The sequence below is a fragment of the Pelodiscus sinensis genome, chromosome 1, assembly GCF_052426305.1.
Source record: "Pelodiscus sinensis isolate ZL-2025 chromosome 1, ASM5242630v1, whole genome shotgun sequence".
Classification (NCBI taxonomy): Eukaryota; Metazoa; Chordata; order Testudines; family Trionychidae; genus Pelodiscus; species Pelodiscus sinensis.
In genome coordinates, this window is record NC_143052.1 from 168,219,640 (window position 1) to 168,242,899 (window position 23,260).

The 23,260-nt window shown below is 42.5% G+C and overlaps 1 protein-coding gene across 1 annotated transcript; it reads left to right on the forward strand.

Annotated features, from left to right (window-relative positions):
• The first annotated feature begins 875 nt into the window (after positions 1-875).
• On the forward strand, positions 876-17,967 carry GJA8 (gap junction protein alpha 8). Its single transcript, XM_089773402.1, has 2 exons — positions 876-929; positions 13,855-17,967. The coding sequence occupies exon 2, from the start codon at positions 13,865-13,867 to the stop codon at positions 15,089-15,091; it is 1,227 nt and encodes a 408-aa protein (XP_089629528.1). The 5' UTR covers positions 876-929; positions 13,855-13,864; the 3' UTR covers positions 15,092-17,967.
• The last annotated feature ends 5,293 nt before the right edge of the window (positions 17,968-23,260 follow it).

The following is a 23,260-nucleotide window of genomic DNA, read 5'->3' on the forward strand; positions in this document are numbered from 1 at the left end:
AAGGTGAGAAAGAACTTTTGGCCATTGCTGAAACATAGGTGGGAAACAATACAGAAAGAAATGCAAGCTAGATTAGACCTTGGGATAGTCAAGGAGTCACATAATGAGTGGCAAAGCCCTATAGTGTTCGCATCTAAACAGGATGGGTCTACCAGATTTTGCACAGATTTCTAGAAGGTCAATGCAGTGTCATAATTAGATGCCTGCCTCATGCTAAGGGTTGACAAGTTGTTAGAGAGATTAGGAGAAATCAGGTATGTCACAGCTCTTGACCTGACCAGGGTTTATTGGCAGATCCCTGTAAGGCTGGAGTTCCCCCTCCTCCCAAAAGAAAGACAGATTTCTACATACTATTTGGCTTATATCAACTTAAAACAGTTGTAGCCACATAGTAATTACGGCAGTAATCATAATAGGATAAAGGGATAAGGAACTGATAGCAAAAGTCGGAAAGAGAAGACATAGAAGAATAACTTGAGTAATTAGTATAAGGCCTTATGGCTTGAGTAGAAGAGTGCTCAACACATTATCATAAATAAGTAAACTAATAGTGACATTAAGTAACAAGACGGCATAAGACTTTAATTATAAATGTGACAAACAGCTGATTGGTAACTAACTGCAAGAAGGCAGTTTAGAGTATATTCAGAGGGGAATATGCTCAACCTCAGGTTACCATAGTCATCTAATTAATATATATCGTAATGAGCTTTGCCTAATTAACATACTAACTACAGGCTAATGACATCCCACTATTATGGAGAAGTTAAGATATGGTAAAGAAGGGAAGAGCTATGTATACATATGCACGAGAGACATCACGGCCTGTAAAATATCTGGTCTCAGGTATAACCACTGGCATTTTTCTTTGGCAGGCCAGAGCTGGATTAGGATCTGTCTCAACAGTTAGAGCTTTCCCCAAGGACAGAGTGAGTATAAAAGAGTAAAAATAGCATCCTAGCAGTGCTGTCTCATCTCATTGTTCATGTTTGGATTTTTTTGGGGATAACTGTAATAATGAAACGTTTGCAGTTACAGAAGGGCTTTCCTGCATCTGAGTGTTGTCACTGCTGTGCTCCACGTGGCTCCCATAGTAGTACTTTGGATAATACTAGACCTAGTCTTGGGACAAGAAACTACCAAATGACAAAGTGCAAACTGAATCTATAAATTAATCCATAAACAATAAATCAGGCAACACTATCCTAGGTGGTCTATAGGGTGCAGGAGCCACCTTCCAAAGACCCATAGATGACTTGCTTCATCTTCATGACCAGGCCGCAGCCGTGTATTTTGACATTGTGCTCTATAGCAAGTCCTGGAATGAGCATTTAGAACATGTCAGAACAGTCTTGCAAGTCCTTGGAAGTGTGGCACTCATAGCTAACCCCACTACATGCCACCTAGCTAATCACGAAGTAATGTACCTGTGGGATTTAATGAGGAAATGGTGCCTACACTCGTTAATAGGAAAAAGTCCAAGCTCTAGTGGAATGCTCCAACCCTACCACAAAGATGCTTTCTGGGCCTGGCAGGCCATTTATATATGGTTTGTTCTGGATTTTGCCATGATTATGGTTCCTATGACAGACCTGTTGGTCTCAGGTGTGAGTCTTGGACTGTGAAAATGGAAATAACGGTATTGGCCCAAGAAGATCCTCCCCTCGGCAGCTTCTGGGCACCCTCCCTAAGGAGGGACCTTCTTAAAAGGGGAACATGGCAGGCAAGTAGAGGGAGAAAGATTGGCTGCAAGGAGGCGGAGAGGCTGTAGTCTACAGGGCATAGGACAGAGAGGATATGAGACAGTCAGCTCCCTAACTGTAGCTTACATCAGAATAGACTCTAGTTTTTATAATTACTCAGTACCATGTAAGTTATGTAACTTATACCTGCCCTCTGAATTCATATCACTGAGTCTGAACTGAGGGGCCAGAGGAGTGCCGCAACTAAAAGGCAGCCATAGGAAGGTATATGTACATGTAAACCATCCTCTCATTTAATGTACATCTCCTTCTGGCTTCTTGTAATTGGAGTTACAGCAACTGTGTCTCCTTGTCCACTCCTTGGCCCTCTTACTAATTTTTTAACATACATCTCCTTATGCATAACCTTTACATTTGGTCCTGTGAGTTATGAGATTCCAAGGCCTGCAGTCAATGGAAAAGCAGCTTGCCCCACAATAACATCTAGTCAGTGACTGTCTGAAATAGACCCTATTGGACTTGCTCTCTACCTGGATTAAAGAGTCAGGTGACCATTTGGGAACTTGGTTATTTCAACTTAGTTGCCTAAATCCATGTTAAGACATCTATGGGAAAGGGGCAGAATTTCCAAAGTGCTGAGAACTCTGCAACTGAAGTCATGATGGTCCATTCACTCTATCAACGAGTTCAAGACATTCTAGAGCAGGGCTACTCAACTTTGGAAGCTGGGGCCACAATGATACAGCTCATGCCGAGGGCTGCAACTTCAGTGCGGTTGCATATACATGTTTACTGGACTCTTAGGGTGTGTCTAGACTACATCCCTTTTTCAAGAAAGGGATGTAAATTAGGCATGTTGATATTGCAAATGAAGCGGGGACTTGAATTTCCCATGCTTCATTTGCATAATGGCGGCTGCTGCTTTTTTTCGAAACGGGGCTTTTTCGAAAAAAAAATCCAGCAGTTTAGACGGGGATCTTTCAAAAATAAAACCCTTTTTTGAAAGATCCTGTACTCCTAAAAAAAATGAGGAATGTAGTCTAGACACACCCTAAGAGTCCAGTAAGCAGTGGAAGTGTTGATAATGCTGCTAGACAATTTGATCTCCAATGGTTCGACAAATTCTCTGTTTTGGCACCAGTCAGGTCCTGAGGGTGCCAGACTAGAGAGGTTCAACCTATATAAATCTGTCTTCACTAGAGATTTTGCCAGTATAGAAATGTTAAAAAAAATACAAAAAAAACCCCCAAGACCCGCACTTTTCTTGCCAACATTTCTGTATAGAAAAAAAGTGTCTAGGACAGAGCTGGCCAGAGATTTGTTTTTGCAGAAGAAAAGATTTGTGAAGTATGAGGACTAGGGGAAGCAAAGGAAGGAGTTTGGCAAAAAACATAAAAGAATAAGCATTTTGGATCACATCACGCTTTTTTCTGTAGCATTTTTATTCTCTTTACTACAGTGTAGAGTGGAAGTGATAAAATATTGCCCCCTGGTGGAGAAAGACTGAATGCTTCTGAACAATTTTATTTTTTCTGGAGACCAACACTTAAATTTGCTTTGCTGGTGCTACTATAACAATTTTACTGGTGAAAAGTAGATAAGCCTTGTTCCTACTAACTTTCTGTGGAAAATAACCCACTAAAAACAACATCAAAGTAAAATGTGAAAATTTAATTGATATATCAAGAGGTAGACAAGAGATTATTACTGTTTATGGATGTACTATGAATGCATAAATCTGATAATTGAACTCTGTTTCTCTGAAATATACTGTTTTTAATGAAAAATTCATTTAATTTTAAAATAAAATAGCAAGTCTCTTAAAAGAACAAAAAGTTGAAAGTATAGTTATAGTTAGAAAAGGCCCAGTATATAACAGGCACCTTTGTGCCGAGCAGGTCTGTGCCCTGACCATATTCAGAAACATAACTGATTACTCCAATGATGACAAAATAAGTTATTCCTACTAGTCAACAAAGCTATTGGACAGGGAATTGTATTCTCTTCTGGCTTTTAGATCATCAATGGGATGGTTAATTATGATCCATTTCTTCTTCTTCTTTGCCCTTAACTCCTATGGGAGCATAGGCCATCAACAGTTTCTTTCTAAGCCTCCCTGTCTTGTGCCACCTTTTCTAATTCTCGTTAGCTTTTTGTTGTTCCATTTGTTAAATCTATATTATTGGGGCTGACGCAGGAGTTAAAAAGTTCTCAGCTTGACACTTAGTTCTCAGGTTGAGTTTGCCAGGCTTACCATTAAGAAAAAAAATTAAACTGAACACATTTGATTTGGAAATCTCTTGAGAGACAAAACCTGCTAAAGCCCATGCAGGCATTTGACCAGTTCATTTTCAGAGAACTGGACTTTCAGACATACAGGGACTGAAAGGCACCACATAGCAAGCATAGACACTTTTGCCTTGTTTATCCTTATCTGTTGCCTGTTCTCATTCCATCCTTTAAGCTTAAAATGAGTGTTCCTATTATAAGCCGCTGATCCTCAGCTTCAGGGCTCTGTACAGCCTAGCCCCTACCTAGACGACAGTTCCCATTTTCCCTACTATCCCCTCCTGTTCCCTGTGCTTCTCCCAAATTTCCCTCCTTCCTGATTCTTTCTATCCTTCTCTCTTTCCTTCCCTTTGTGCCTGGATGTTGTACAGCCTCTGAGTTCTCTGTGACTGACATTGACTTATTGTGTGAACTTGGACAATATTTTCATCATTTGAGAGCTTCAGTTTATATTCCCCTGTTGTAAATTGCGGGTAGTGATGTTTGCCTACTTCATAGGAGGTTACAAAATCTAACTCCCAATGTAGCATTGAAGCCAGTAGGTGGCAGAGGTGGGACTAAAATACAACAGCTCCCATTGCTGTGCTCAGTCCAGTAGGTCCCTAGAATAGACAGACAGAAACATCCTTAGAAAACAGTCATATTTCAACTGCATTGCTCTGGATATTCTCGGATGTAAATAAGAGAAAAATTTGCTCCACAGTTTCTTGGAGGGAATCTGAACATGACAGTGCTCATCTTCAATGTTTACTGGGAGATTTGTGTGTTCAGCACAAGAACAGGAAGCATGTGCTGCTTTCTAGCTATGCAGATCAGGAGATGATAACTTTGTTAAAGGGAGATGTCCAGTTATCCAGGGTTATGCTCTGTATAAATGGCACAATCTGCCTTCATGCATGAACTGAGCTGCTCAATAGAGCTACCCTGCCTTGTCCTGACATCATGTCTGCACAGAAAATCCTTTTGGAATTGCAAGTCCCACACTGCCCCACCCCCAGTCAGTGCACCGAAGACCGTGTGCTGTGTTCTCATAAAAAGGCTGGGCAGTAGTGGAACCTTAGCTTTTTCCTGTCATAGCGATAAAGGGGAGCCCTGTGAAGATCCTCTCTAAGGGCATGTCTGTGCTAGGAAATTATTCCTAAGTAACTTATTTTGAAATAATATCTTGAGAAATAACTACTTTGAAATAGCATGTCCACACTACAGGGAAGCCTTGAAATTAGTCTGAGGCAGGCTTCCTTAATGTGGACCTGCTCCCTCGACCTAGAACTCTGGGAAGTACTGGGGAGTAATTACTTTGAATAACTCTGGGGAGTAGTTATTTCAAAATAACAGCAGTGGAGCGTCCACACTGCCACTATTTTGAAATAACTGTTTTGAAATAAGCTTTATTCCTTGTGGAAAGCAGGAGTTATAATTTTGAAATAACCAGCCCCTTATTTCGAAATAACAGGCTTGGTAGTGTGGACGCTCCACTTATTATTTCAAAATAAGGGGAATTATTTCATAATAACTCCCTAATGTAGACCAGGACAAAGTGGCTAAAGAACAGCAACCCCAGCAAGTAAGATAACTCCTTTCTAAACAAAAGCCACAGATACCAGGCCCAGGAAATGTTTCCACTTCTTTAAAAGGAAAGAGCAACTCAGAGGAACATCAAACCTTACTCAGAATGAAAGCTCTTCTCAGTTACTCTGTGTAGCCTGCATGGGGCTGCCGTACCTTCCTACTTCAGCTGGCTTAGCTGACCACACTGAACTTGCTAGAATTGACTGTACTGGGAGCTACAGGCGCTCAGCGCCTCAGAAATTCTGTTAGTCCGGAACCTCAATCCAAGCTCAGGAGCCTAACTGTAGGAACCCATGTTTGAAAATGCTGGCCCTTCACAACAATGCCTCCAAAGTTGTGGTCCCCACAGTGTGGGCCTTATGGGCCTGTCACAGAGTAGTTGATCCTAGGCTGAGCCCAGTGTCTTTGGACAGAGCAGGTGAGCCCAATCCAGCTAATTAAAGAGGACTGGGATGTATTTGGGTCTACAAAGGGCTGCTATTGGGCTCCTATGGGAGGCAGGCCTGGGCCATCAGAAGGGAAAGGTACAGGGGAGTAGAGTGAGCACCTGTGATGGTGTGACGGCGCGTTGGGGGTTCCCCGTCTCCTGCACCCCGAAATGGCACAAACAGACTGCACCAGCCAGTGGAATTGAGGGTGGTTTATTGCTCCTCCAGCACAGCGCAGCACAGATGTAATCTGGTCACAGGAACTGGGCTAGGATGCCTCAGGCCCCCTTGAGATGGGGGAGACTGGGCCCCTAAACTCCAGCTCCTTCTCCTAGGCTCTCCTCCATGCCCTCCGACAGCCAGCAACCAACTCCCTCACTTCCAGCCCTGCCCCCCAGCCAAGGCAGCATTCCACCTTCCTTTGTTCCTCTCCATGGGGGGTGTCTGGCCACTGGTTTGCATAGTGACTCATCCTGTTTTGCTGGGTCGTGGTACCCACGGCAGCCAGTGGGGGTTCCCCCAGAGCCAGCAGCATAGAAACCAGCCAGGTACCCCCACTACGTCACAGATGGGTCCCTGACACCAGGTGGTCTGGGCACAGGAAAGCAGTCATGCAACTGTGGCTTTAGGAAGGTAGCAGAGCTAACTGCAGCTAGGAAACTGACAGGAGCTGGAGAACTAGAGAGCCCTGGGAGGGGTGACCCTGAAGCTGGGAGGCCAAAGATGAAGTAGAGATCAGTACCCCCTGTTAAAGAAACTACCTTGACTGAGATTGGGTGATGCAATGTATGCTTTGGAGCTGGGGAAAGACAGGTTCCCAGAACTTGAAGGTAAAGGCCTTGATTTTCTACTCTGTTTGAACTATGCTCGGACCAAATGGAGATGTGGGAGCTGGAAAGGACACAGGGAGCCAATTGCAGCCCAGCCTAAGGTTCCAACCCATACAACTGCAGGATAAGGTTCCAACCCATACAACTGCAGGATCAGCACTGTTCTGCCCCGTCCCCTCAAGTTTGGATTAGGAGGCAGCAATACTGCCTCTGCCGTATTTCCACTGGCAGAGAGTTCTCCTGCACAAAGGGGTTCCTTAATAGCCATCTGCAGCTGAGTTAAAGCTGCTTTCATATGGTGACCTGGAAAGACAACCGAGAATCTGACCCAGCATTCAGCTGCAAATGTTTCCAGAATCCAGCTGAAGAGACTGCAGAACTTTCCAATGCAAAAATGTCTATGACCTGAGAAACTAACTGCATAGTGACTTATTTCAACCCATGTCGAAGGGCTATACCATAGTTATGAAAAAGACTTATGATGGTTATGTGAAAGGGTAATAATGTACAGAAAGGATGGATGACTTATATTTGCCAAATAGCTTGTGTATTGGCCATATTTTTCAAGGTGGATTATTCTGCATATTCAGAATATTCAGTTTCTGGGTATTTAGAAGGATGAGTACAAAATGGTTAAAGGAAACTTTACAAGGCAGCAGCCGGTTTAGTCTACAAATGGACATCAGCCACAAATCACTGGATCTGGGCTTCCATAAAATCTGGGGTTGATTGACCATGGGATTTTGGTTCATCCTATTCTAGAGCTCGAGGCTATGTCTACACTATGGAGTTTTTTTCCCAGGAAACCAGAGGTATCCCAGAAAAACTCAACTGTGTCCAGGGAATGCATCTGCTCTTTTGCTTTATTTTTCCCATGAGGAAGAAGGGTTCTTCCAAAAGAGGAGGCTTTTCCAAAATTTGGTCCAGTGTAAATGGGCCAAATTTTGGAAAAGCTTCTTCCAAAAAAAACGATTGGAAAAAGGTATGCAAATTGCAGAGTGCAATTTGTGTACCTTTTTCTGATAGATCCCTGTAGCGTAGACATAGCCAGAGTCTAGCCAAGTTGTGTGTTCTGATCTTTCCACAGTGTTTGGATCTGGGATAGTGGTTTGACCGCTCAGTCACATTTGGCAATTTGCAGTCATTCTTCAGGAATTCTGCATCCTGCCTGGAAGCATTTTTCAACCGCCTTCTCACTGCTTTCTGTAGAAAGTCAAAGGTATGTCTACACTTCACACTGAGGCTATGGTTCCCAGCGAAAGGAGACTTGTATACTAGTACTCAAGCTAGTGTGCTAAACGCAGCATGTAGCCACAGGGATGGGTTGGGGTTGGAGCCTCAACTGTATGCCCATCATAGGCCAAAGGTGCATCAAGGGATGGTTAGCCCCTTCCACCACTTGCGCTGTTGCAGCTGGGTTCAATTTTAAGTGCACTAGTCAATGAGACTTAGGGTTGGGAGTCACACTGCCAGCTCAAAGTTTAAACAAATATTAAGGTTAGCCATTGTCCCTATTCCTATTACAGTTTGGTTTAAAAGTAAACATTATAGCAAAATAAATCATAAATATAATGTAGGTTTACCCTTTTGTTCTTAAGGATGGGCTCAGGGCAGGGGGCTGGCAGTTTGTGGGCTGCAGGTGTCACGGTTGAGAGGTGAGGAGGGACTCTGGACAGGGAACTCTGTGTGTATATGTGTGTGTGTAAGTGTAGGAGGGGTCAGAAGACCAGAAGGCATTAGGAGAGCAGTTGGGGCAAAGCTGTCCCCCCCAAAGGTTTGTACCAGGGCTGCTTGCTCTTCCCCTTCTTGGTCCTGTCAGGGAGCGATAGCAAAGTGCATAACTCGTCTGCCTCTTGCTCTCCCCAGCTAGAGTGAGGAATGCAGAAAACTGTGTACTTTTCCATCACTCTCTTATGTAGGGGAACAGCCAGCAATGTCCCTGTACAAATCTGGGCGGAGGGAGGGGGAGATTTCAGCTCTCCCACCACTCTAAAGAATGATTGGGAGTGAGAGGCTTGGAGCTGGGGCAGTCTTGGATGCAGGGAGAGGAGTGCCCCCAGCCAGCCCCTTTCACTTGCCTGGTGATTCTGTCACTTTTCTGTATGGTTTCATGAGAAGCAATCCCATCCCAGGCACATCCCATTTTCTTGGCACATTTTAATGGCTGTGACTAAAGAGAGAAACAGGTTCTCTCATAGGGTATGTCTACACTACAGCACTAATTCGAACTAACTTAATTCAAATTAGTTAATTCGAACTAAGCTAATTCGAACTAGTGCATCTAGACCTAAAAACTAGTTCGAATTAGGATTTTGCTAATTCGAACTAGCATGTCCACATTGAGTGGACCCTGAACCGAAGTTAAGGCTGGCCGGAAGCAGTGCTGGCAGGGCATCAGATTAGGACTTAGAGCGTGGTGCTGCTGTCTCAGGCTAGCTGAGGGTTGTGCTTAAAGGGACCTGACCCCCACCCCGGACAGACAGTTCTCAGGGGTTCCCCACTCGCTTGTCTAACTCGATAAGGGACAGCAAAGCAGTCCTGGCTTGGAGTGCCCTGAATGCCCACACTCGGCACATCACAGCACTCGGCCATCAGCCCGGCTGCACTTGCCGCAGGCTGCCATCCCTGGGTACCTAGTGTTGGCCGCTGTTGGCAGACAGGCTACTGGGCTAGATAGACCTTTGGTCTGACCCAGTACGGCCATTCTTAAGTTTTTATGTTCTGAGCTCAGGGCTCCGGGTCAGGGGTCTCACTGGACCACCTTGATTTTCATGCAAACCTGCTCCTGGGTGGCCAGGCTGGCAGCTCTCCTGCCCTAGACGGCCACTTTCCTGTGCCTAGTGCGGAGGTCATGGATGAGGTCCACGATGTCCGCACTAGACCGGGCGGGTGCCCGCCTCTTGCGGCCCCGGGCAGGCTCCTGCGAGCCGCCAGCCTGGTCCTGGGAAGAGGCGGAGGGCTGGGTGGCAGCGGGTGGCCGGCTCGTGCCATGCCAGGTGCAGGGTCTGCTGGCTGTGTGCTGGCAGGCTTGCACCTGGCACGGGCACCGTAGTCAGACCGTGCCCCTTTAAGGACTCTGGGGCCGGGAGGGGGACAGACGAGTTTCCCTGGTGGTGCCCAGAGTGGCCACCAGGGCAAGCTGGGGAGGGCTAGCCTCCCACAAGTTCGAATTAAGTGGCCACACAGCCCTTAATTCGAACTGCTTAATTCGAACTAGGTGTTAGTCCTCGTAGAATGAGGTCTACCTTGTTCGAATTAAGCGCTCCGCTAATTCAAATTAAGTTCGAACTAGCGGTTTGCCTGTGTAGCACCTATCAAAGTTAATTCGAACTAACAGCTGTTAGTTCGAATTAACTTTGTAGTGTAGACATACTCATACTCACACTCACACTAACTTTGTAGTGTAGACAGGAGAGAAGGCAGCTATATACCTGTCCCCAATTAAACTGAGCAAGGTGTGACCAAAAAAAAAGAGGAAGATTTGTTTACATACAGATCAGCAGGGCATGGGAAGACGACTGCATGTGGTCATCTTGCCTACATCTACACTGCAATGCTATTTTGGGATACTGGAGTATCCCAAAATAACTATTCTGCGTCTTCACAGCAAGCCCGTTATTTGGGCTCGCTATTCCGACGTCCCTGTAATCCTCATGCTATGAGGAGTAAGGGACGTTTTGGAATAGAGCTTTATTTCAAAATCTGGTGCTGTGTAGATAGCGCCAAATGACAAAATAAGCTATTTTGAAATAGCCTTAAAATAAGATATGCAATTGTTCTACTCTTGTTCTAGATCAACTCTGTGCTCTGTTTGAATTGATGTGTTAGCTCCAGTTATAGTAATAAGCTTTTGCCTCCCTAAAAAAGCAACAAATCTTATTAATTCTGACCACTTAAGGAAAGGGCTAGACACGTTAGAGTGGATAGTGTTGGGGAAGTTCTGGACAGGAAGTGTATTGGGGTCACCCTACAAATAGTAACCAAGGCTGGTTGTGGAGCTGCTAACATTGTATGCTGGGCTCACAGCACTGAAGCTGGGCTGCCCATCACACAGACAGTCTGGGACTTGCATACTTGTCTGATGGCTGATGATGTCCGAGCTCAGAGTTACAGCCGCAGTTTTTTAAGGTAACCAAGATTACAGGACAGTCTGTGATACAACTCTTGTTGGTCTGTACTGAATCCCCAGAATATGATGTATGCTATCTGTATTGCTGCATAATAGTTACTACTACGGACTGAGCCATCGATCAATGGATATCATCTTCTATGATGCTGTTGGTGAGCAACTAAGCCAGTTGTTGATTGGCACATCTGATTACAGATGTCTCATAAAAATCCTGTCATCTGCAGATGTTGTACATTCTCTTTGGACCCTATTCTTTTCTTGTAATGTCTGAATCTGTTGACTCTCAAAGTGTTTGAGAGGCTCTCAAACTGCATAATAATGCCGCTTCCCACAATCCCCTGCTCTTTAAATAGTGCCATTTTCAGTTTTCTGCCCCCAGGAAACATTCAAACTCCATATTGATAGGCCAAAGGGAGGAGGCTTCAGAATGACGTGACAAGAAATTCTCTTGCTTTCATTTCTAGCTAGGCTTCGGGAGGAGGAATTGATTTTTGCTTGTTGGTGAGCAAATGGTTACAAAAATGTAGCTTTTCCCTTGATCTGGCTCTCCTGCATGCCTCAGCAGTTTCGAAGATGGTTGTATTGTGCTGCTCCCTCTGTTTGTTGGACTATTGGAATCATACTGCATTCATTAACTAAATAATTTGATCTAGTTATTTTTGGGGGGTGTGTGTGTGCATGCGTGCACTGTTTGATATTTGACTAGAAACATGAAGAGCCTCAGGTCTATAATCCCAGCTGATGTAAACTGCCAGCATTCCATCGATTTCAGTGGAGCTGATCTGATTGACACCAGATGAGGATTGAGCCCTGCATGTGACTACATTTCCCAATTCCTGAAGAAACCTCCCCAATGGTAAATGCCTAACGCCTGGGCTGAAAGGTGACGGAAAGAATGGATCTTTCCCAGTTGTGTTTGCATGCTACAAAAGATCTGGCCTGAAACACTGCTTGATGCAGACTCTAGAAATCGCCTTTGGAACTCCACTACCAGAACTAGGAACAGGGCAATAGGCAGCATTCGCTTGCATTTAGTCAGATCTGCCATCATGAGAAAGATGAGTGCTCTTTTTTTCAGCTAGAGTGAAGCAGAATAGCAGGGAAGGTTCAGCCCCTGCTTAATAGCTTCCCCCCTGTGCAAGTGAAAGTCTGAACAAACTTTTCTGGACTGTGCAAACTCCATTTATGCATGGGTTGAATTTTCACTGCCTGTTGCCTACCCCTTTGCCCTCCCCCACCCTTTCATGTTCAATGCATTCACCTCTTCTCTCCATCTCTGACTCTCTTTCTCCTCTATTGTTCTCTACATCACCAAATGTCGCTCACTTCATAAAGCTGTCTGGCTTGGAGCTTAAATATTGCAGGGTAACTAAAACCCACCCATCAGAGCCGATCCAGTCATATCTGCTCAGTCGTGCGACAAGGTTGGGACTTTTACAGTAGGGAAGGAAAGAGACAAAAGTTCACTCTTCGCTGCAGAGTGCCAAGAGAGAAGGAGGACACGTTCCTTCACCGGAGTCTTTTACTGTGGCAAGTTGTTTGGTGGATGGCCTTAATCTATATATGCTTTCTTTTGTCTCTAGCTTGATCAAATCGTAGGATTTGGAATTTAATGGAAGGATTGTTAAATCCTGTTGGGTTTCAATGGAACTTGTGCTCCTAATTCACTTAGGCACTTTTGAAACTCCCAATCTATAACTTAAAAAAAAAAGCCACAACCCAAACTAAATGTGCAAGAAACTGTTGTTCATGTTGGACCTTAGGGGATTGATATGGGCAGTTCTGATCGAATTCAAGAAATTAAGAAATTGTTATATTATGCAACTCAAGCCAATGCAGGATTTTCCCTTGAAATACCTTTTCTAAGGCTTTGTCCAATTTAATTGTAATAGATGATTGGGGGGCTGTGCCGGGAAGAGCACATGCAGCAGCTTAAGAACCATTTAATTTATAAAGGCTCATTAAGTAGAATGTGGGACAAGGCAGATTTTTGAAATGTGTGATGCTACTTTATTGAAGTTCCTGAGAAGATTTATCCATTTGCAGCAAGTTGCATGTAGGATTTTAGAAGAAAGTAGTATGAAGCCATTTTTCTCTCTCTATTGCATTGAGTTGTCAGAGGATAAACAGATTTATAATGCATAACAATGCCACTTTTCCAAGATGGAATGAAGGCAGCTTATTGATAGCAGAGGATCTTGGTGTTAGATTATTGCAAAGTGTGTAGAATATCTGTGGGACTGTTAATTACACTGAATGGAGAATGACATTTATATTGTGTTGCACTAATTATCTGGTTTATTAATCAGGAAATGCTATGTGTGTTTGTAGAAATGGAACTTTTAAATCCGTTTAGATAATGTATGTAAACAATAAAATCTTTGTATTGTATTTGTTCAAGTGCTCACATTAATACACTTTTTTACACAACTTTAGTAGCTGATAGGGCAGAAATGTGTCTTACTGTTTAAATCACCAAACTGTGGCTCACCAAACTTGCACATCTGAGGTGTATAAATGGGAGAATGACATCACATTCTCAATGGTTTTTGTACAGAGATGTGGACATAAATGTTCATGTGGTAGAAGGACCAGAATAATGACTCCATTTTAGTCTTGATGCGTCTTTATCTTGTTGAATTATTTGTGTCATTCCTAAAGGACAGAAAAACCCAGAGAGGTCTCCCAGCCACAAAAGAGAGAGTTTACAGAGGAAATTTCCTTGTCTTTTTATTCCCTCCCCCCCAGTATTGTAATATAAGGTGAAAACATTTTCAAGGTATAAGCTACTTTGGAGAAGAAATACATGTGACTTAAAGTCAGAAGCAAGTTATATATGAGTAGAAAAATGATTCTTGTTTGTTTAATGTGGTTTATGGCCATTCTCTTTCCTTCTCTTCTCTTAGATAGTAAGAGATGGGTGACTGGAGTTTCTTGGGGAACATTTTAGAAGAAGTGAATGAGCACTCCACAGTCATCGGGAGAGTCTGGCTCACAGTGCTCTTCATTTTTCGAATCCTGATTCTGGGAACAGCTGCTGAATTTGTCTGGGGAGATGAACAGTCAGACTTTGTGTGCAACACGCAGCAGCCTGGTTGTGAGAATGTCTGTTACGATGAAGCCTTCCCCATTTCCCACATCCGGCTCTGGGTCCTGCAGATCATCTTTGTCTCTACTCCTTCACTGGTGTATGTGGGGCATGCTGTGCATCATGTGCGGATGGTGGAGAAGAGGAGAGAGAGAGAGCAGGCAGAGAGGCAACAGCAAGCTGAGATGGATGAAGAGAGGCTACCGCTAACTCCAGACCAAGAGGACATCAGGAACACAAATGAAATCAATCCCAAGGGGGCCAAGAAGTTCCGACTGGAGGGAACACTCCTGGGAACCTACATCTGTCACATCATTTTTAAAGCCATTTTCGAGGTAGGGTTCATAGTAGGTCAATACTTCTTGTACGGCTTCCGAATTCTACCCCTGTACCGCTGTGGCCGGTGGCCTTGCCCCAACCTTGTGGACTGCTTTGTATCCAGGCCCACTGAGAAGACAGTCTTCATTATGTTTATGCTGGCTGTAGCCTCAGTATCCCTCGTCCTCAACCTTGTGGAGATCAGTTACTTGAGCTTGAAAAAGATTCGCCTGTTTTTCAGGAGGCCCACAGAGCAACAACGGGGGGAGATCCCAGAGAAGCCCCTCCACTCCATTGCAGTCTCTTCCATTCAGAAGGTCAAGGGCTACAAGCTGCTGGAGGAAGAGAAGCCGGTGTCCCGTTACTTACCTCTGACAAAAGTGGGGGTAGAAACTGCTCCCCCTCCATCTTCTTTCAATGACTTGGATGAGAAGCTTGGTATGGGTCCCGTAGAAGACCTTTCCAGGACCTTTGATGAGAGATTACCATCTTATGCCCAAGCAAAAGAGCAGAAGGAGGAGAAGGTAGAGGCAGGGGAAGAGGAGCAGGATCAAGAAGAAGAGGAGGAGCATCAGGAACCAGAAGAAGAGCTGGAGGTGAAGAAGATGGCAGCGGAACAGGAACTGCCAGGAGAGGAACTGCCTGCAGTGCCTGCTGAACTGACAACTGACACAAGACCTCCCAGCAGGTTAAGCAAAACCAGCAGCCGGGCCAGGTCAGATGATTTGACTGTATAAGGGTGTGGGGAGTAACTACGCACACACAAAATCACACGTTTTTAAACAAAATGCTCAAATGGTCATTTGAATATTTCCTATTGAGATTCTCCGCTGGAAAGGTGCTATCATTGTAACTGCACCTTGTCTGTCCTGTGTGTCCCATGGCTGGTGCTAGCTATCATGTAACATATTCAAAGGAACAGTTTCTTTTTTTTTTCCAGATGCCAGTTCACTTCTCACAGCACCTGTGCTATACATGGCACTGAAGCATTTTAAAACTAAAACAAAACAAAAATCCAAATGTATTTACTATGGCTGCACTTGCTGACAGTTTTATGTTCCACATTTCACTAGAGATATGGGGGAAATGGCTCTTTCAGACAGTATCTGGCTGAAGGGTTGATAAATAGATATCTTTGGATATTTCTTACTCTGTTTTAGCATGTGGCATAATGACATTGGTCCTCCCTTCATTGCTAGCATAGAATTGCAGTTATTTCATTCACAAAAAAGGATCCTGTGCTTAATATCATGAAACTAGATGAAAGTATTATCACCAAAATGGCCTTGCTTTGTTTGTGAATGCAAATTTCAGTTGCTTATAAATACCTTCCCGGCATCCCCTTGGTTAGAAACACTTTTGATCTACAAGTGATGCTGATAACAGAAAAGATTAAAGCTAGTTTCTTGTAAGAATTTAGCAGATGCACACAAATGGGTTATTTATTACCAACAGGGTCATTTCAGTCAAAGACCTTTGTCAGGTTAGTGCAAAGAATAAATTAAATTAATATTTGTTGTTAAGTGGGGTGATTGGGGTGTGGAAATTGACTTACAAAGGAGTGATAGGAAGGCATCTGTAAGTAGAACTACTGTACATAGAGCACAATGTCCAACGTAAGGCTCCCAGTGCTGCATTTGCAGCTAGATCTCAAAAGGTGCTTCCTTCCTGCAACTCCCAGGAAGATATGGGCACTCAACAAGTCTGAGAGAGTGTGTTGAGATACTCAGCTTGGCAGTTGGTATCCTAAAATATAAATTTCGGCAGCTAAGTGACTGCTTAAACACCCAAATGCCAAACTTCTTGACCTGATTTATGTGCTCAGGTTTGAAAAATAGGCCCTTATTTTGAATAACATAACAACGGTCATTAGACATCCTGCTTTGTTGCTAATTTGATAAGAAACTCAATTTGCAGGAGTTTCCAATACTCTACTTAGCTAATGAACATAAATGAATAGAGCAAGGTCATTCAAAGGATCAGTAAGAAAAAATATCTGTACCCAAAGGACTAAAGGAATGCCACAAAGCTCCAGCAAAGTCTATTTTATTTTAGAAAAAATTAAGAAAGAACATCCACTTTCTGAGTGTGTAATAGCTAATGTTAAAAATGTCAATGGCTTTCAAATGTTAGGGTCACAAAAGTCTTTCTTTGGCTGGGATAAAGCAGCAAGTTGTTTAAAAGTTAATCACTATGCAAAGACTGAATCTGTTGTCTGAAAAGTATAGATATGTGCAGTGATAAAAAACAAACAAAAGTGAGTAAACGAACCTTATTTCCTAAATGACAAATGGGTAAATGCTGTTTACCCACAATTACTCTCAACTATGGGTACTAGGGTACATGTTTTCCTCTGTTCTGCTTTCCAGACCTCAGTCCCTGCCAGCTCAGCAAATTTTCTCTGCTATGCAGCAGCTCATGTACATTGTTTCAAGTGTGGAATAGAATCCATTTCAGAAAATGTACTTCACATGAGACATAAAACCAAATCCTGCAACTGGCTAGAAAAGGCCCCGTGGACTATGATATGAGGGCAGGACTCCTAGGGTATGTCTAAACAGTCGCGTGTAGCTATACAATTTGAGCTATGCAAATTGTGTAGCTTATTTCGAAATAGCCTGTTTCGAAATTTGGCACTATCTACACAGCACCAAATTTCGAAATAGAGCACTATTCTGGCATCTTCCTTATTCCTCATGCAATGAGTCTTACAGGAAGCCAAAATAAGACCCCTTCCCTTATTTCAAATCTATTTCAAAATAATGGGCATGCTGTTAAGATGCGCACAGCGCTATTTTGGTATAATGGACATTATACTGAAATAGCGCCACTGTATCGACGTATCCCTACAGCCGGACAAGAAGCCCACTGAAGTCAATTGATTTCAAAGTGCTTTGGATCAAATACTGAGTTCTGATGATGTAGCTGAATGGCACTTCTGTTTCTCAACAGTAAATTCCCCTTTCAGTTTCATTGGATATTATGATTTTGGCAATACTATTCTAAATGGCTCTGTGGAGTTCCTGTGCCTTGTTAAACAGCTGCCATATTCCACTCCAGAGATGGCTTCACTTCACTGGTGGGTGACGTGATTACTATATGTATGTATATGTTTTGTAAAGTGTTTTGGGATTCTTTAGTACTATAACAATGCCACATTTTTACATTGTTAAGAATTTTGCTCCTTTTGGGCTTGTCTTTTTCTAAACTTTGCAGCCTTGATAAAGATCATGAGAGACATTCAGAAGCTTTCTTTTGAAGAGAGACTCTAAAGATTGCATCTATTTAGAGAGGAGATACGGTAACTAAGAGGGTATTTATTAGAGAAATATAAAATAATGATGGTGCAGAGAACCCATGTAGAATGCTTCCAGTGTCTCATAATACAAAAACAAGAGGGGCAATCAATGCAACTGAAAGGCAAAAAGTGGGAAAATAAAAGGAAATACTTTCTGTACAAGTCATAATGAACATGAGTAACTTATTGCCACACAATTCCAGTGAAGCCAAAAACTTAGTAAGATTAAAATAGGATTAGACATTTACATGAATTATAAGAACATTTGCTGTTTCATTGGATAGAGTACACAATTTTTCATTTTAAAGAAGGAGCATAAAGCCTCATGCTTCATGGTATAAATGAGCCCACAAACCGAATGGGGTTAGAAATACACTTCCCCTTTGGCAGGAGATTCAACTGCTGTTCATTATGAGGTTTCTTGCTCCTTCCTCTGAAGCATGTGACACTGCCAAAAATGACAATACAGGTCCAATGCATACATTTCTAATTACCTGACTGGCCGTTTAAACAATAAAACATATTAATAATTGTCTATGTTATTGACACTGACATATATTAGAGCCAATTTCTGCCCTCTTTTGTGCATGCATGCAACACTCCTATCATAGTGATGCTTATGTACCAGTGGGAGAAATATGGCTGTTATCACAATCCAGATACTATACATGAAGGCTGCATCTAGATTGGCATGATTTTCCGGAAATGCTTTTAACGGAAAAGTTTTCCGTTAAAAGCATTTTCGGAACAGAGCATCTAGATTGGCATGGACGCTTTTCCACAAAAGCGCTTTTTGCGGAAAGGTGTCCGTGCCAATCTAGACACGCTTTTCCGCAAAAAAGCCCCGATTGCCATTTTCGCGATCAGGGCTTTTTTGCGGAAAACAAATCTGAGCTGTCTACACTGGCCCTTTTGCACAAAAGCTTTGCGCAAAAGGGACTTTTGCCTGAACGGGAGCAGAATAGTATTTCTGAAAGAAGCACTGATTTCTTACAGTAGAAAGTCAGTGCTTTTGTGGAAATTCAAGCGGCCAGTGTAGACAGCTGGCAAGTTTTTCCAGAAAAGCGGCTGATTTTCCGGAAAAACTGGCCAGTCTAGACACAGCCGAAGTGTGGAATACATAATTTGTGCTGTAGCATATGGGTAAAATACATTGCACAAAGCCCGTGTATTAAATTTATCTGTAGCACACGCTGGCTGCAGCTGCAGGGCTCCTGGTACAATACCAAGTATGATACATGGCACACTGAAAAAATACTCCACTCTTCCTGTGGTATACAACCAACTGCATATTTGGTTCCTCAGCCTGGTTACAGACAGTCTCACTGTGTTCCTTATATACTCTCTAGCTCAAATGTGTGTACCGTGTACTAGAGGCAGTGTTTCTTAAGAGAGCAATGAATTGAGAATCATGCCTCCTGGTTTCAATTCACAGCTCTGCCACTAATTCAGTGGGTGACTTTGAGCAAGTAATTTTTTCCACTGTAAAATCCAGCAAAGCAATAATTTCCTACCTCACAAGGATGTTGTGAGGCTTAATTGATTAATATTAGTAAAGCACTTTGATATAAGTCCCTATAGAGGGTAAAAGTATTAGTATATTTCAAGATCTGAAATCATTTAAGAACTAATGACAGTCAATACAATAATTTCTTGGTGAAATTCCTAATGAAGTCACATAATGGCTTCAGAGCTGTGAGTTTAGTACATACAGTAATAATAATATATTTAACAAATGGTTATGAAAAACACAGGAGAACAAAGAAAGAAGGGCAAAAATCCACTCCCTAGCTGAGAAGTTACTGAACATTTAGAGCCATGGAATAGATAAATTAAAGAAAGCTAAGAGTAGGAATTTCCTTGGCTTCCCACTACGAACAAGTTACTGATTGATTTCATGGGGGTTGGGTTTTTTTAGCGAGGAGTGTAATATGCAAGTGTCAAAGTCACAAAAATAGGTGGATGGGGGAAGAGAGAGGCAGTCTTGACTTAAAATAGAATGTGGGAGTTGGTATAGGTTAGTGTCTAATGCAGTGGATGAAGAATTAATTTTGTCATATTTATTCCCAGCTCTGCTATTGAGTCATTATGAAATAAGTGTCTGTACACTTCAAAACCACAGTTATACTGTGAACCAGATTGTCACCTGGTTAAAACAGGCACAGCACTGTAAACTTCAGTAATGCTGTTGACTGACACCACTTGAGGATTTGGCCTGGTATTTACAAACCTCTTGGGGGCTGCTAATACCTAATATAATCAGATCCAAGCAAGCACCCGATACCTTACTGTGCAGTCCTGCAGTAAAAGTAATTTTACTCATAATAATTTGTGGCAGGTGCAGAAAAATTGCCATCCCCATGCATCCACACTGACACAAATATCCTGATATATAAACTATTCCCACTATGTGAGATAGACATTAACAAAAATATCAGCCCTGTGGTGTCAGGTGAGCAATTGGTTTAGCAGGGACTTCTGAGGGCATGAGATCCACTTGCTTAGGAAAGAGAATCCAGTCTTCCTGTCACTCCCTTTTTCACTGATCATGCAGTTTTACATGTAGAGAGAGTCCATGCCACACAATGCTGAAAAGCTGGCAGTTTGCTGTTTAAATACAAAGCTGCCTTTCAGTCACACAGCTGAGAGTAATCCCAGCCCAAGCTTGTTTTTGTTTTATAAAAACAGGAGCTGCCATGAAAAACAGACGGATAAGACTGGGGCAGGAACGGGTGGATGGGGACAAAACTATGGGGAGCAAAGTGCCTGGCAGTCAGATGAACAAATCACATCAGCAGACTCATCCAGATAGTGGCACCAACTTCCTTCCCAAATTGCAAGGAACTATCGTTTGTTAGACTCTGTCTATGCTACGACTTTTAACATGGCCCCCAATAGGCTTTGCATCCACATACAATCTAGCGAATAGTTGGCAATGATGGGAACTACTGATGAGTTATCCTTGCCAAGGACCTAGCCTGGCTGGCCCATAGTTGTCTTCCTGTAACTAGTTTGGCATGTTCTTATTTTGGCAGTACAGGCAAGAGCCCTTAATCATACCCATGTAAATAGTTTGGCCAGGTCTCCTCTCAGGTCTCTGGGCAGAGTGCATTGTCTCATGTGCTGCTAGTGCTGCATTATGTGCATGTGTTCTGGACACTTTTTCCTTACTGAAGCACTGGGGTGAGAATGTGGGAATTACTGCTCAGATTTTCCCAGGATGCACTTATACCAAACACAGATAAGCAACATGGTAACACTGTCGATAAGCAAACAGAGTTGATGCTTGTGTCATGAAAAAAGCTGCTGTGTGGACAGAACCATATTTGACTTTGTGTAACTGGATCAGATAAGAATGTCACAAACCAGTTACAAAAAAAAGTTATTGTCTTAGTAGTCTGAAATATTCAAAGTCACTGAGGGGATTTAGAGGCACACCATCCATTCATATCACTTGGAATTGTATGCCTAGATCCATTCAAAAAACCTCAGTAATAATGTGGACAGGGCTTTAGTGTCCTGTTAAATGAACTTCAGGGGGTAGCTGAGTTAGTCTGTTACAGAAAAAAACAACGAATGGTCTGGTAGCACTTTATAGACTAACAAAACATGTAGATGGCATCATGAGCTTTCGTGGGCACAGCCCACTTCTTCAGATGAGCAGAATTATGAGTTTGGGATATGAAAACTCAAAATAAATAGGAGAGGGGAAGGGGAGAGGGGAGAGAAAGAAAAAGGGAGGAGGTGGGAGACAGGGCATCATTAAGTATCTGGAGAATGGGTACTTAAACCTAAGCAGATAAAAATTAAAGTCAATAGATAGATTCCTAAGACAGGAAGGATACCACTCAGAGAGCTGTTAGCACCTTCAGTGGTTATTAAGTAGGTAGTGTCACAATTGAGTCCATTCCCATGTGAACTGAATTCACGGATGAACTGTGATTCCAGGGCCTCCTCATTGTTTTTTTCTATTAAATGAAGGTTCTCCCTCTTAGAACAAGGATCACGCTGACCTGGGTTGAAGTAGAACTGAGAAGAAATGGTGATTTCAAGGTTATTTTGGAAGACATGAGAAAGAAGAATGATGTGTGTTGACTTTCACTAGTACAATGTTTACATTTCCTAAATCCAGAACTGTTTGGTTGAAGGAAACCAGACCATTTTTCTGGTTAGCACATTGGGAAAGGTTGTATGGCATTGGGAGTTAAGAGTGGACTACCAGCAAGATTGTAAGTCAATGTCATGAAGGTTTGTGGCAAGGAAATAGTTTTGTAGAATCACAAAATGGAAAAGTCTGTTGAAAGCTCCTTTCCTTGGGTCTTCCTGCAAATTAGGAGAATGAAACTGAGCGGAAAGTAAAAAGAACAGCAGGTTATAAGTGAGCACAAAAATATTAGATTGCACAAACCCACCAAGCAGATATCAGATTGCAGATGGGCACCTGTACATATCAGCTAGCATCAGATGGATGGTGGGTTCCAGAGCAACACAGCAAATAAGTATAAGAATGCAGGGGAAGACTGAGGCTAGGTTGTGGCTGAAATCACCAGTACATTACCCAGGTAAGAGGTATGAACAAAGGAAGGGGAAAGGAACTTTAGCCTTTACTGAATTCATTAATTGCATTGAACCCAAGCTTTTCTGAGGTTTTAAAAAGTTCAGAAACCATTTTAAAGCATATATATATATAAGATGCATACACCTCTTCTGATTTTCCGATTTTGGCAAAATTAAGAAACAAAACGAACATGAGGAAGGCTATTCTTGATGTCATTACAGCCTAGCTGATGTTCAGAAGAACTAGAACAAAGATGTTCAGAAACGTTTGGATAAACGTATACAATTTTCAGTACTTATCTGGGTGAGTCCATAAATAAACTTTGGAAGGTTCCCCAGTAGCTAGTAAGAGCCAGTTTGCAGTTATACCCTAAGCTGGCGCCAAATGAATTTAGAAGAGTTCAGAAATCATACCAATGTCTGATTCTTCCAAACTTCAGATATCTTAATCTTGAGATGCACTGGAGAGAAAATGAAAGAAAATAGTCAATTGCCAGCTAAGCCTAAATTTAATTAATATGTCCTGTAGACATTTGCCAGTATACGAGCTATATTGACACATTCTCTTGGCTTATAGATTGTATAATGCTAGTTTTCTGTAGGTCATTCATTCTGCTCCATCTCCTTCCTTTGCTTGGTGGTCTTGTTATCATCAAAGTATCATGTAACCATCCTCTACCACTTGAGTTGGAGTATCTCCATTACCAGATACAATTATGGGCTCTGTATTCCAGCCACTACAGAGGCATATTAGTGTGACATAAATTGACATAGTGAGCTACAACTGCACTGGTTCTTTTTCTATCCAAGATTCAAAAATTAAAATAAAAGTGATACGAAAAGGTATATCACTGAGAAGGTAAGAAGTTTTCAGCCCTCTTTAGAAAAAAACACCAGACATTATGAGTCACGACTGTGTTTCTATAAACAGTTATTTTTATTTGCACCTTCATTATCAGCACATTTCAAATGATTTTTCTGTCATCCATCTAATAACATAATAATGACAATGGGGCAGGTGGACTTCTAGTTTTTGTAACAAAAAGAGAAA